This window comes from Rhipicephalus microplus, chromosome 5 (assembly GCF_043290135.1).
Source record: "Rhipicephalus microplus isolate Deutch F79 chromosome 5, USDA_Rmic, whole genome shotgun sequence".
In the NCBI taxonomy this organism is placed as follows: domain Eukaryota; kingdom Metazoa; phylum Arthropoda; class Arachnida; order Ixodida; family Ixodidae; genus Rhipicephalus; species Rhipicephalus microplus.
In genome coordinates, this window is record NC_134704.1 from 29853222 (window position 1) to 29868940 (window position 15719).

Below are 15719 nucleotides of genomic sequence, written 5' to 3' on the forward strand. Positions count from 1 at the left end.
ACTGGGAGACAGAGATGCAAAGACGCAAAAAATATCGATTTTAGCGCCATCTATGTAGTGTCCTGCATCTCGTTATGTGCGAGCGTTCGCTAATCACGCATATTTTTCACTCCACTACCGTTTCGCTGCTTGTTATGTTAGTTACAACACAGTTTTTGCTTGTTTGTGAAAGGAACTATGCACACGATGTCATGTAGTACAATGGCGCGAACTTCGAAAAATACTGGAAAGATACAGATGTCCATGGAGCGAGAATTGTTTCGTACGAATCCCCGTCACAGCGTTCACGATATCGTTATGAAGCGGAACAGCGCGATGTTTTCGCGAACTCAAATTGTACGCTTTCCCGGATTTGAGTTTTTTTTTTTCTTGCTGCAGTGAAGTTGCGAGGGAGAAATGTGGAAGTGCGATCGATCAGTTATTTTTTATCATAACAATCGAACACTATTGCATTTACGGAGGCTGCAAGCTACAGTACCAGGAACACAGATGAAGGTCACGGAGGGGATTTTCCTTTCTTCATGACCAGGAACCTTACCGGTGAAGCCACTTTCTTTCGATACCAACGGGCATAGAGTTTCTCATGGGAGCCATGACGTTATATGACCAATCGCGTGCGGTTAGAAAGAACGGAACGGAGGCATTGGGAACGCATTCGTGCGTATTTGGAATACGTGCAAGATCGCACCACAGCTGCCTTTCTCATAACCCTGCGCAACCTCTGTCCCACGAGGCGGCGCCACCTCGGGAGCACAGCGCCTACTCTTCCTTGGCACCGGTTACGATAACTGCAAAGCGCGGGCACCTACATCGACAGTTACGGCTTTAAAAGGGGTGATAACACGATAACCCCCCCCCCCCCCCTCCACAAAACTTTCCTCAGCAACCAGACAAGCAGTACGGCCCGAATGTACCAGTGCAACGTCATGACCCAAAAACTGTGTGTGCATGCATGACAGCAGCAAGTACTAAGTTTTAATCTGAAAAAAGTGGGCTAAAAACACAAGCTACAGTACATGTACCACAGAGCATAAATAGGAAACATTGTGCGGCATATGACCTTCTTTATTCCATGGAGAGTTACACCACTGACCACCTCAACAAAGTTTAGCCGCAGTTCTCCAAGAAGTAACACTACATTCTGAGGTCATGAGCGATATTTAACCATTTCCTCACATGTCATATGCACATTATCAACACAATGCTAAAGAAACATACTGATAATCTAAATTAAATGTTAGAAATAAAAACAACCACAAGGCTTACACTTCGAGTTGCATTAAGTTTCATGTCTGAGCAAAAGACAGTTCCCAGGGATGCAATTTTCATGAAATGAGTTCTCACCCTTGTGGAACTGATTCGTTTTGAGCTCGTTTTTCTTCTGACCAAAGCATACGTAATCATACTGCTACAGAAGGCAACTGCTGCTTTGACGAAGACAAGTCCTATTGACAAAATTGACAGACATTTCCTGTTTGATGATATTTAATCTCTTTTATATCAGTGATATACACGGTATTTGGCAAAAGTTAATGCCTTGCTTAGCTCAAAGCTGTAAACTTCTGTAAGATACTGAAAACAAAAGATATTGACAGCATGTGACAGGCGCGCTCCCGATAGTCGTTTGAACAACCATCTTGCCAGTCTTCTGTACGTCTCTCCACCAGCCGAGTTCTTCCTAGTTGAAGACCTTTCGTAGCATGTGACAGTATATTTAATGTGCCTCCGCATCAAAATCGGCGCAAGAAATCAGTATGTTGTCAAATAGCAGGTAGTGAAACTCGCAGACTTTTGAACATCTACAACTACAACCTATCACATTACATCATCCTCATATGCACCACTTCTGGTTACATCAAAACAATAATCTTATAATAAAGAATAACTGCCAGCAATGTGGGAGCTCCCTTATGTAGCACCTGCAATATTTGTAACTGCTGCACACTTCCGTCCACCAAGTTAGGAGAGGGTGAGAGATTCAGTCTCCCCCAACTTGGTGGTCAGCAATACATGCAAATAAGTACCCCCAATAAGTACACAACTAAATACAAGCTGCCTATATTTATTCGGTGGGAGCAGGGTGTCTGAACAAAATGTAATTTCAGTTTTAGTTTTGCTCCACCACAACTAGTTCCATTTGTTTTGAACAAAAAAGATGTTTTATAATGGTTAGTAATGATTATTTTTACGAAAAAATTTACAGTTAAAGTAGCGGTAAAAATACAGGATTCATGGTATAGGTAATTGCACTTCTCTTACAGGGGTAAAACATGTATGGGGGCCAACAAGCACCATTCTGCGTTATGCTATTCAATTTCGTCAAGAGTGAATTACGAATTCGATTTATGGGTCGAAGCTGTGAGCATGATCTCAGACGCAGCCCATCAAGGAGTGCATTCTCTGGTTTGAGAGACCACTGTTCTGATAAAACAAACTTCAGGGCCGAAAATGCCTTCTCTCATCACTGGCTTGTGCGACATGTGCAAGAAAGTCCACTTGCGTGAATATAGAAGTCTCTGCTTGCCACTAAATTTTTCGCCATATTTCAACTCGTCTTTATTTGGAGTTCCTTCCCGAGGCACGCCCTAATACTGCCCCCCCCCCCCCCCTCGAGGCATGGATTTCCGCTGCATGGATTTCTGACCTCGGTTGATCCGGATCGCCAAGCTTTCTCGTGAACTGAAAAACAACTAAAAATATTTTGGTTTCATTTCAGTATGAAATAATGTATCAAGTTTTGGTCTTGTTTTTGATCCGGTGAAAAATAGTTTTTTTTTTTCATTCCATTCCAACACACTAAGTGAGAGTGATCCACTAAAGCTAATGAAGACATTAAAGATCAGCTAGCTAATTGGTAGTGGTTCTTCAACATCAACTTGGCGGCATCAAGAGATGTGAATGGCAGAAGAGACTAGAACGCAGTACATTACCGAGTTTAAAGATGTGCAATGGAACCTGCTTTCAGACGACAAAAAAAGGTAAGCTTTACGGGAAGCTTAAGTTGCATACAAATGCCACCTAAGCAGATCCATTGGAGGACGCCCACTCAAGCAAGCCCCAATGACAGTTCACCGAAGTTGCGTATCTAAGGCACAGATACAGTAAAACGCAGCGGTAGAATTATAAAAAAACCAATACTATGTCACTTTATTACATTTAGACATCCTTAAAGATGAGAGGGAGGACTATGACACAATTTCTTGCTTCTTTCAATTTCCACCACCGCCCTAACCGGTGTTCCTGACCCACTGCTGCTACCAGGACATCTCCTGAGCTGTTGAAGACGAGGGCATTCACAAATCCTTCCTAGAAAGAAAAAATACAAGACCTCAAGGTGAATAAGTGAGCAAGTAAATACGGCAAAGCTTTTCAGATTCTGCAAATATTCTGAATAAACTTGTAATATTTCCATTGGCTAATACAAAGATTCGGTACAGTAGCACGGTTGACAACTGGGCTATTTCTTATGATTACATTCCAAATGGAAGCCGCTCAAACAACAAAAATGCAGTTAAATATACATGACAAGTGTTTGACATGGCCATCTACTTTTGTGTTTGTTGTATGCAATGCATCAATCTAAATTGGATCAATGTAGTAGTAACCATTATACAATAACGTACATAAATCTGAAAAGTTCCTCACTGATACGTGAGTAAGGACTATCTACATGTTGACAGCAAATGCTCAATGCTTTTTGTTTAGGTGCCAGAAAAAAATCAAAATCAAGTGTGGCTAATACCATAATGACGTCACTTGCATGGTTAGTAGTACACCGAGTGATACTCACTATTACAAAAGAGATCGAATGGCTTAATGCACTAATTGACAAAATTGACTAGTTAACTGGTAACAATTACTTTACATAAGATATGGAAAAATATGAATTTAACAAGTGGGTAACCAAGTTGTATCCATTTCTTTCCAATTTTCAGGGTGGCAACAGTTTCGATACATGTATACGCAGTCACGAATCGTGTGGCGAGGTACCTCGGTGTAACAGTTACCATTTTGCTTCAATGCAGGAATCATGCTTTGTTGGGAAAGTAGAACAGTGGAGCGTTTGCATTGTGTGTTAGCACAAATGTAAGTATTTGCACTACCGTATTTTCACGCGTATAACCCGCACCAAAAACCCAAAAATTTCAGTGGCAAAGTGGAGGTGCGAATAATTCGCGGGGTTTTTCCTATAGTGCTGCTTCACAGCAATGCGTGTCGTGCTGTGAAGCCCCTTAACAGTGTAGCGACAGCTACGGAGGCGGTTTCCGCGAATTCGTGTTGCTCCGCAAGTAGCACGGCAGCTTGCGGCCGATTTTGGTTTCGCTTGCTTCCATCGTTAAAGCGTTTAGAAAAACATTTGGCGAGAGACAATTCGATTGTTCAGTGTAAAATCTCACTGTCACACTACAAGTATATTTTTTGGACGTTCGCAGCCGCTCAGTGACCCTCCACATGTCCCTACGTCACGGACGCCATGTTTACTTTTGGAAAGGGCTTGCCGAAAATGTGGTGCTGTCTAAGAAAGTTCCATAATAATTAAAGTAAGTTCCATAATAAATAAAGCAGTATTTATTTCAACAAGGCAAATGAGATATTATAGTGCCTATAGAGATATTATCATTAAATTAATGTACTACTTTTTGACGCGGTAGAAGGCATGCATTTCGGTTCTGTTGTTTACAGGGTGCTGTTACAGTGTACTAGAAGGGGTAGTGCTGTCAAGTTGTCGCCGAGTGTGAGCGCTCTCTACCTCGCTGATACCGCTAGTCCTCCACATCTCGACCTGTTCGCCAAGCCTAAGTCGATCATCTGTTCTGTCACCATGAGTAGCGTACGGCAGCAGGCTTTCACGGCACAGCAAAAGCTTAAGATCATCGCCATCGCCGAGGAATTCGGAAATCTCGAAGCGGGAAGACGGCACGATGTGGACCAGTCCTGCGTGCGACTGTGGAGAAAGAAGAAAGAGAGCCTACAAGCCGCGCACCGCGACCGTAGGACATTTCGTGGCCCCAAGACCGGTGCCGACCCTGAGCTGGAGGTGGAGCTAGTAAAGTTCATCGAAGATGTGAGAAGCAGGGGTGACGCCGTATCGACTGAGATGGCCCAAGTGGAAGCGCGGCGACTTTCGAGGGAGGTAGGCCTACCTCACGAGTTCCGTGCAGCCATCCGCTGCACTGCTTTATGAAGCGGCAAGGGCTCTCAATCAGACGGCGGACTACAATATGTCAACACTTGCCTGCTTCTTATGAGGAAAAGCTGCTCAAGTACCAGAAATATGTAATTGGCCTGCGAAAGCAGCACAATTACATTTTCTCCCAAATCGGCAGTGCGGATGAAACTCCTGTTTATTTTGAAATGCCGTTGGACACAATGATTGAAAAGACGGGCAACAGTTCGGTGAGCGTGTTGACCGGTGGGAACACGAAACTGCGCATCACAGTCTTGCTTTGTGCCCTCGCCGACGGCACGCAACTGCGACCGTACGTCATCTTAAAAAGGAAAACTCTACCAAAGGTTCATTTGCCTGCCGGTGTGGTGGTGCGCGCACACGAGAACGCGTGGATGAACAGTGACTTGTTCGTAGACTGGATCAAGACGGTATGGGAGAAGAGGCCCGGTGTGGTGCTCGCAAAGAGGTCCATGCTCGTTCTTGACTCGTTCCTCGGCCACACTACTGAGGAAGTGAACGACCGCCTTTCACGCAACGGCACCGACTTAGTTGTTATACCCTGTGGAATGACGTCAATGTTGCAGCCTCTATATGTGTCGCTTAACAAGCCCTTCAAAGCGCATGTCAAGCGCTATTACGCCGAGTGGATGGCCGAAGGCTGCTACGACTTGACGCCGACAGGACGAGTCCGAAGGCCTGATATTGCCCTATTCTGCAAGTGGATTGTCGACGCATGGAAGGCCATTTTAGGTGAGATGGTGCGAAAAAGTTTCAAGAAATGCTGCATCACAAACAACATGGATGGAACCAAAGATGACCTTGTGCATAATAGTGAGGACTGCGGCTCAAGTGATAGCTCTAGCGAGAGCAGCGACAGTGAGTGAATTGTGACTGGCCTTGCAGACAGCATATTCTGCTTGCTAAATTAAGCTTTTTCTGTCTACATATGTGCTATGTTGTTTGAGCAGTAGCTTTTGTACAACCTTTCCTGTATATCAAATGTGCGGGCAATATGCGAGGATTTTTTTTTTCTTTCTCGGTGAGCTGAAAGTGGGGGTGCGGATTATATGCAGGGGCGGGTTATACGCGCAAAAATACGGTAATTTGCCGTGTGAATTGACTTGCTATAGTTTATCAATTGCAATATACAGTATCAAGTAATTGATTTCAAAGTTAATCAGCAATCTTTCATTTATAGTACTTAATCAAATTTAGCATTTTGTTATTTTTTTCATACACAAATAACCAGAGCTTTGAGTAATGAAGCTCTACAACTCTGATAGAGATGAGCCACAAGCATTCTAAAAGTATATACTAAAACAAAAAAAAAGAATCAAAATATTGGAGATATTTTCATGCTCAAGGCCACATTGCTATGATAGACATTGGCTGTAGTTAGCAAACACGACCAATTTAGTCTGGGCAAGCAGGTGACGGTCATGAATAGGCACTTAAAAAAAAGGCACATATACACAAAAACTGTAGTTTGGGTAACGAATAGAGAAAAAAAGCAAATCTAATTATTACTAATCTTAAACTTTAGTTGTCTTACTATCAATCCACTTCATTGACCTACCACAGGTATGCTTGCAACTTCCTTCAGCTTCTTGCATTCATCCCCTGAACTCCACAACTTCACTTCACCATTCCAGGAACCTAAAGAGCGGCACAGAGTAAATGACGTTACAAGAACGCAAAGCATCAGTGTGATACCTGATCGCAACAAAAATTGGATCTACAGTGCAATGATTCGGTGTGATGGCAGGTCACCGCAGCACACTACCTAATTTTCTCTGATAAAAAAAAAAAAGAATCTGTCGCGCAAAAAACCTGCAATTCCAATAATACACAATGGCAGGGGAGTGAGCCCGTGACCCTTTATCACTGTAATGGGAGTGCTCTAGGCGTGAATAAAATCAGAAAAATAATTTGCTCGGGAGAAATGGCATCACTTTGAATTAGTACAGTCAAAAAACAATATTGGACTACTGAAGCTAATTAGTTCTATTTATGACAGTGATCTATGGCTCCATGTGCAGATGTTGCAATGACTCTCACTGTTGAGGCTGCTACAAAACAGCATGATTGGTTGGAATATTGAAAATGAGCATGAGGGAAGAAATAGGCAGCTCTAGCAGTTCAGTCATTCATTTCCTAGCCCTACTGATACATGTTTTTAGTTATTCAATATGCCAAACTAGAAGTGACACAAAATGCACCATAAGCTAGCTAAGGAACATTGACATGTGAGCATTGTAGAATCTGTCCTGGCTGAAAAATAACTTCATTACCTCCAAAATCATGTATAGGCACATGCTTATTTCATGCTGATTTCGGTAACTAATATTTTAAATATGCTCCATTTTAATGATCGCTCATTTTATAAAGGTAACTGCAAATTCCTGTGCAGTTTTTTTTAGTAAATGACATGAGAGATGCGTCGGAGAAAACCAATGACAGAAACCAAAGGCTACAAAAGGAAGTTACAGTGGAACAAGCACGAGCGGAAAGGAAGCTAAGGAAAAACCTGATATGGCTGGACACAAATACACACAAAGCTTCACATCAAGATATAACGAAGCAGCCCACCTGAAGCTATCAGGTCCGTGCAACGTAGTGAGGCTACAGCAGTAATCCAGCGTGGAGCACCGTCCTGTGAACCATGCGCTTGATGATGTACAGATGTCGGCTTCTTCTTCAGAGCAGACCAAAGGCTGAGTGATCTGCAAGCAAAACAGTATTGAGTACAGCCCTGCTTTCTCAGTCCCTCCACACACAAGTAGCTTTTCAGTGAAGCCAGAGATGCCAAGCTAGAGGTGTGCACAGGCCCTGGGTGGCCTGAAAGTCCGTGTCAGTCGGGGTCAAGTTCAGGCTTCGGTTCTTATTGGCAGGTCGTGCTTTAAGCTGTGGGTTTTCAAGATGAAGCACCATTCTCTCGGAACACAAAGACAGCAAGTGCATACGGGCAAACCAAACATAGCGTGCATTTATTCAACTCAATTTTACAAACAACGACATCGCCAGCTAAATCAAATACGTCATTAGTGACGTGCTAAAACAACCTTATACAATACACCAATACACTCAATCAACATACAAACATGAGGTAGTGCGAAGGCGTCGTCGCCGATGTTCGACTCAACACGAGAAGCCCGTGCGAGACAACCCTTTGTGCCGTTTTCATGGACTTTCCGCAGGAGGTGACCTTCGCAATCGCCGTCCCAACGCAAGAGAAAGGAGCACAAGCCTTCTGTGCGACCACCTAGCCTCCGTCGCCGGGTGGCTTTGTCAGCGCCACCGCGCTAACCATAATGATGATAGTGAACACACGCGAGTATTGTGCCACCTACCACTCGGTAGGTTAAACCTAAATGCGGCCTATCTATAAGACATGCGTGTGCCATTAAGTGCAAACAACTTTACAGGGGGTGACAGCACCCCACAGTGCGAAGCATGACTAGTGCCCTAAGCGTGGACGCTATGGAAAGATGGTTCTCCAAAATGTTGCGTCTTCATCTAACTCCTTTCTTGGGAATCCATAAAAAAAGCAGTTCAGAGAAAGATGAAAACGTGAAGAAATGAAAAATTTGTGAAGACTGGGTGTCACTGGAGCCAATGTTCCGGCAAGCATACGTCGTGTGCAAGGCTGCAATCAGTTGTTGTCTTGAAGTCTGTTCGTTGAAATGCGGATTGTAGCAACACCCTGCTTTCCTAAATTTTTTACCCTTTTTTTGGGACAGCCCTTCAGTCCTTTCTATACATTTCTCCATTTCTTTAGCCACTTCAAGCACGTGGCGATTACGAAGTGGCGCCACTTCCCCCTTCCTTCAAAGCAAGTGGAACCTCCTTTCAGATTTTTCACATTATGCTGGTAAGTGCTGACCCACCCGTCTCTCTACTCTAATTCGGTATGCCCGCACCTAGAAGCACCATGCCAGACAGCTGAAGCATTCACAAACTAACATCTTCGGCTGCACTGATTAGACACACCACCTTAGTGCATTTACCGTGATTCATATGAATGAAATGCACTAGAAATGCCAATTGTTGCATTCATGTAAACACCCCAATCACTGGTGCCACAACCGTTGTACTCTTTGTCAAGTTTCTGTGATGCAGCAACAAAATTTTCTGTCATACAAAAAAACAAAGTAGTTTTTTTTTCTGCTGTGGGCCTTATCGAGTTTAAGTGCACACAAAGCTGAGTGCATGTACACTTACAGCGCGCTTATGTTGAAAAGAAATAGCACCATTACTGGCCAGATCGATTGGTCTTAAACTCTTTAGGAGTACCCGATTTTCCTTTCCACTTCTTAGAACTGTGAGAACAAAATCCTTCGAAATCAACTTAGGTTAAAGCAAAAATACTTCTGAATGGTTTCACAGTTCTCTAAAGATATTTAAAAGATAAAGTAACTTTGGCAGTGTGCATAATTAACATACGTGATAGTCTGTTTTAATGTGCTCTGCAAGCCTGAATGTTTTTATATTGACTGAGTAAACTACACTAAGCATGCACACATGCACAGGACATAAATTAGCAGCCTACACTTACCCGTCGTCAGCTCCAGAGACAAAATGCTGCTCATTGATCATTTTGGCACAATCGACGGAACAACTGAAAAACACAATAGGAAAAACTGTGTGGTCAGGAACCCTGCACTACTGTCTGCATGAACAAGCAAACACGTGCAAACAGGCAAGAGAGCACGCAACTGCAATGCTAAAAACAAATCTGCAGCAGTGGAGCTGTTACTCTGTAAGAATGAATAGAACAGCTGAGGCAGAACGGTGCTTAACAGTTTGTGCTTAATCAGGGTAACAGACACTTAGACTAACCATTACGTCGTAGTATCCGCTGTACAAGCGAAAGTTATACAGTGACTTGACAAGTTGTTCGTGAAGTTGACTTCAGCAGCGTTTTCCTAGACATGTTCAATCTATCCCAAATTACAGAAGTTGCAAGAAGCACCATCTTGAGAAGGAGCGAAGGGCCGGCCCTTCTGAAGCGTCCCATCCATACCTGTCACTGTAAATAAATTCATAAATGCTTTCCACCAACACCACCATGAAGGCTTCGTGCTTGCGGAACATGAAATTTGAGAAAAGCAAAGAAATTTCGTGTTTACTAATTAACCTAGAGCTTGGGACCAGTGTGACCGTCGAGCAAAGCGCTACTGTCAACATAGCAGTACTGCTAATCAGCGTGCTACGGCACACCACTTATCTTTCCACATCTACAAAAGATACCTTGTGTACAATGAAAAATCGATTTTACGCCCCTGAAGTTTTAAGGTTAAGAGGATGTATGGTGGCCAAAAAAGGCTGAAGCTTGAGTTAACAAACTTCTGACGAAACATTAGACGATTGCAGCTAATGTGAAGGCAAGAAGAGAAAGGCTGATGCCCACTTATGACTCTGGTAGACAAGTTGAGACTCCTCCGGGATCTTCCAGACGCGTAACGTGTTATCCCGACTGCCGGCGGTGACAGCACGCTCACGTGTGTAGCTGTCAATTGCCGTGACTGCATCCTGGTGGCCAAAACTGAAGAAACGGAAAAGAATCTGAATTAGACTCCTCTGTCCTCTTCTGTGTACAATAATGCATTTATAAGCATGTGCATGATGCCTAGAAATGCAAAATGCTGAAACAAACTAGGAAGGCAGCAAACTAGGAAGGCAGAGAGCATTTGCCAATTAGAAGTGCCCTGAAAGTGCCATGTGAAATTCCATTAACAGAGTGCCCCATTCCCTGCATAACATTACACTCGGACTTCATTATAACAAAGTTGCATCTTACACAAAAGTCCCTTCGTTATATCAGCAAATTTGTTATGAAGGTATATTCCTGACACTATATATGCTACAAGACTGTTCTTAATTTACTTTGTTATAACCGGTATTTTGTTATATCCAGGTTGATTATATCAATGTGGAGACAGAAGAATATCCCTCTCTTCCTTTGGTAGAAAAAGAAGAAATAATGTTAGGCAATGTATGGTAGTGTTTCTCATGCCCCTCCCTTCCTCATTCTCTGTTTCCCAGAACGGTTGCCAGTGTGGCCAGGAACTGAACCAACAACCTTTTGCAGAGGAAACCCTGAAACCTGGCTAGTTGGTACTGATCCATAACTTCCAAAGGAGTCATAGACATGTATCAAGGACGAAGTGCTTGTCCTATATTCTTTGTTCGTGATGCGCGTCTCTCGCGCTCTCAGAAGCTATGCACAGCAACAGAGCATCAAATCCACCTAACGGTAGGGGCAAGTAGGGCAAGCGCAACAACACCACAGCTAGAGCTACACTGAATCTGGTGTTCAAGATGCGGCTAATTAGTGGTTGCCATGTTAATCTTTGATGAGACGAATGAACTGCAAGGAAACAGCACAAAGTAAATAAATGCAGTGCCCAGCTAAGAACGTCACAATATTTTGAGATTTATTTAAAAGTTTGCATTACCAACCGCATTGCTATCCTTGTTGGACTTACTCTAATGTTTCAGAATATTAACGCCAATGAATGTCAAAGAAAAAAAAGTTTAGACTTGAATGCCTGTCCCACATGTTTTGTCATATGCTATTTTATTATTTATGTGAAATTTCCTTCCATGTCAACTGGAAGTGAAAAATGCAGCTCCTTAGTGAACTTGTGCGCTGTTTTGTCCACTTACAGTGTCTCGACGTATGCCATCTCATCCAAGTTCCAGACTTTCACAGAACGATCGGCGGAGCAACTGTATAGCTGATGGCTTCCCATCCGAAAAGCAAGACCCTGCATGAAATGTGAATGTGACAGTTTCATTTATTCTATAAAAAGATCACGAAACCTTCCCTGATGCACAAATTGCATTGATTAATTTTGAAAAAAGGTGAGTGATGGAAAAAGTTGCTCACAGATACTGCACTTGTTGAGAAATTAAAAGAATCAGGTCAGCTGTTGCTTGAAATTAAGTGACAGTAAGGAAGATAAAGAGAAAGGTACAGGAGCTACACCAAAAACAGCAAATAGTACATTACTCTTGCCGATGCCCTAGACAGGGAACTCCAGTGTTTCATGTTGTACATACCATAACTGGACCTCTGTGACCCTGGAATATGTGGAGTCGCTGCATCGTGGATGGATTCCAAATAAATATCATCTTGAGCTGGCAGCCACTCGCCTGCAGTAGAAGTTAATAAGTGTTGAAAACGTTACAAGTTGCCCTCAAAGAAACTATACTGGCATTCAAAATAGCCTTTTAAAACCAGAGCTACAAATATACCTGACCATAGCCACGTGTAGCTAAAAAATTTTTTTTCAATTTTCCTTGTGTACACATACAAGCACACACACGGAAATACAGAGTGGTTGCACTACTCCCCAACACTCGAACTTTTGGCTATGCCCCTGGAATTCACCATTGTGAATAGTAACAAATAGAATGAATCTTTTTTCAGTTTCTCATCTGCGTAATGTTGGCACGACTTCAACTTGTGCAAGGCCTGAACAATGTTTTTCAGCCATATAAATGGCCACGTAAAAATGCGTTCTCAGCTTTTTAATTGTTAAAGGTGTTCTACTTTTTGACTTCTTGTTCATGCTTCAACTGTTGATGACACAGCATGTGTACCACAACAGCAGTCCAACTTAAGGATGCTTCGATAAGTTTTCATGTGTTTCAAATTTTTTTGAATTCTTTGAAGAGAGCATTTATAGAGTTATGAAGTAGAACTACAATTCTTTATAAGTATTGTATGTATACATACTAATACAATTTTGTACGGATATTGCAGAAAATAATTACAGCTAGTGCCGAGGTTGATGAATTCGAAAAAGAAAGTGACACCGCAAAACAAGAGTATTGAGTTGTTTGGTCAGTGCTGAGCAAATGAACCTGATACAATGCTACTATGTTGCAAGTACTCATCGACATTCCCAGAGGCAAAGGTCAGCTTCCATGCACCGAAATAATCAATGCTAAAATGCCAGCATCCAGTTTTACAAACAGTTAAGTTTATTAAATAAAGTTGCTTAACCCTGAATTATGATACTGCTGAAGAAAATTAAAATTGTTTAAATTTTCCAGTTTTAAATATCAATCTTTAAATTATTCCAAACTTAAATTACCTAAAATGTACCAGTAATGCACACTTTTACGTATGTTGCAAGTTCTTTACATGCCACAGAAGTGAGGACCTTGCAACTAAAAATGTCCTTTAGAACTATGCAACACGTAGTGCGCCACATCTTGAGCATATAGATACCAAATAAACATAATTATTGCAAATGGAACTTATGTCAGCCAGGCGAGAGAGAACAAAGAAGTGAGTGCTCTTGCTTGCGCTCTCTGCCATCAGCTATAGAACAATTGGTTCTAGCATAAACTACATTAGGCGACAAAGTGATAGATTTTTCATGCTGAACGCTACATTCCCCGTGTTCCCCAAGTCACAGAATGCATGCTGGTATTAAAGGCGGGACGCATTCCGTGGCTTGCTTGCTCGAAGTTTTTCACTATGTCGCGAACTTGCGACACTAGGCAATAAAGGGTTAATGTTCACTGACCAGGTACATGCCATCTGAAGAGATCGAAATGGCCAGGACATGGCCTCCATGGCCCGACTTCGCATCATCGTTTTTCTTGGCACCCGGCACAGTAAAGAGCTTCTTGCCCGTCTTTGCGCACCCTGTGTTTAAAGCCAACAGTCATTGAACGACCACAGAAGAGTCTTGATGAGCACTCACATTTGATGATGGCACAGTCCTTGGAGCCGCTGAAAATGTGTTGGCCATCCTGAGACACTGTCACACATGTCACAGGCAGCTTGTGTCCTTTAAGGACCAACATACGCTCCTTGTCGACACCTTGAACCTGAAGGTAAAAAAAGAAAACCATGAGCATGAAACGTGTTTGCAACACTTAGGCGTAGTGCGGGCGTGTCATGTTATAAGGTTGCAAAATTTAACCCAAGAGGTAATAAAGCTTTCACACTCACCTTGTCTGCTATCTTTTTGTGAAGCTGTCCACTTTGTTCTAACTGTTAAGGAGAGGCAAAGTAAATGAAAACGAAATAAAAAAAAAGAGTCACCTTAAATCGTCGAAACTTTTACGGTAAATGCACGACTACCACTTACCAAGTCGGTGCGAAGTCGATGGGATACGACAGAACGGTCTACTTCTTGGGCATCGAGTTTTTCTTTCTCTGAAGCAACATACGTCATCACTTGAAACGCTCCCGTCACTTAACTTATAACCCGAAATACTGGAAATAAAAAGTGGCCGTCTTACCCTGCCTCTCAATCTCAGCGAGGTACTTCTTTGCGAGCCTTAGCTTTTTTTCTTGCTCAGTTTCAAGCTCTTCCTCGTCCTCCGAACCGTGATGACGACCGAGAACGACGTCGTTTCTAAGAAAAACACAATCAGGGCTCAAGTAAGACAGAGCACAAGCAAAGTAACGAAGATTCGAAAGATGTCTAGCTGTACACGGTTCATTCGACACCGGGTGCATATGTGAAGTGCCTTATTTCTAATGGTGTAAAAACCTTCACTCACTCTGCTTCAGATTCACTCGACACAATTTCGTCCACATGTCTGCTCTTTGAGACAACCTTGCTCTTTTTGTTGGTGTGGTTGGCTTTCGTCGAACTTCCGACGCGTTTCTGGCAAGCAAAAAAAAAAAAAACTACTATACAGAACTTCACACAACGCAGTGATCGATCTCGATGGCAAGGTTCAGTTTGGCGTATCGATTGTCAAACGACTGACGCTCGTGTAAGCCACTCACCTTTCCGCCTTTCAAGCGTGGCTGAGGTCGACTTCCCCCTCCTGCTTTCCTTATGAAGAATGACATAACTGAGGATATTATATCACCTTACAGCAGCAGCAGTTTGGCATCTACAACAGCAGCAGACAACGCACCAACGTGCTCGGCATCATGCGTTTGAGACAACCGGCCGGATGCTAGCTAAGCCAAGCCAACGCGCGAGCTGCCAAAGTAATGATGCTGATAGCTATTGCAGCCGTTTTAATTGTGGATATAACCACCAAATGGTGGTTATTCTCTCAAAGCACATGGTACGAATATATGTGTGAAAATTAGCGCGAGAATGTATGTCTAGTTGAACTAGGAAACAAAGGGCAATTTCACTTGCTGTTCGGCCTCGGTTATGTTTATGGAGACCTCGCTCGACGTCGCTCTGTCTCGGTGGCGGTGACAAAGATCCAAGTTTTTTTTTTAAGCAGTGGCGTTTTCAGTAGCACGATGCAGATTGCTTAGTTACCAAAGAAGCAGTGGCGTAAATCCCGTAAGGTCACGAGGGGGACGCGCATCTTCATCTTCCAATGGCAGCCATTTTGTGCTTATAAATATGTTTTCATTTTAATTATGTAAAAAAATAAAATCATACTTTCAAGTGAAACTAAAGAGAAACGAACATGAGCAGCCAATAAATAGCATAAGCGCACGTACCAACTGGCACGGCTATGTTGTTTTCCAAGCGTAACCCGCAGGAAGGATCAAGCACATTTCCTCGTATGTCATTCAGCCAAAACCGGGACATAAATATGCTAG

The 15719-nt window shown here is 42.8% G+C and overlaps 1 protein-coding gene across 1 annotated transcript; it reads right to left on the reverse strand.

Moving 5' to 3' along the window:
* Positions 1–3115: 3115 nt before the first annotated feature.
* On the reverse strand, positions 3116–15112 carry U3-55K (U3 small nuclear riboprotein factor 55K). The gene is made up of 14 exons (XM_037425857.2): positions 14934–15112; positions 14702–14808; positions 14438–14553; positions 14284–14351; positions 14145–14186; positions 13894–14020; positions 13714–13835; positions 12236–12328; positions 11840–11940; positions 10581–10715; positions 9726–9788; positions 7760–7893; positions 6747–6826; positions 3116–3306 (listed from the first exon to the last, which is right to left on the reverse strand). The coding sequence occupies exons 1-14, from the start codon at positions 14997–14999 to the stop codon at positions 3157–3159; spliced, it is 1404 nt and encodes a 467-aa protein (XP_037281754.2). The 5' UTR covers positions 15000–15112; the 3' UTR covers positions 3116–3156.
* Positions 15113–15719: the final 607 nt, after the last annotated feature.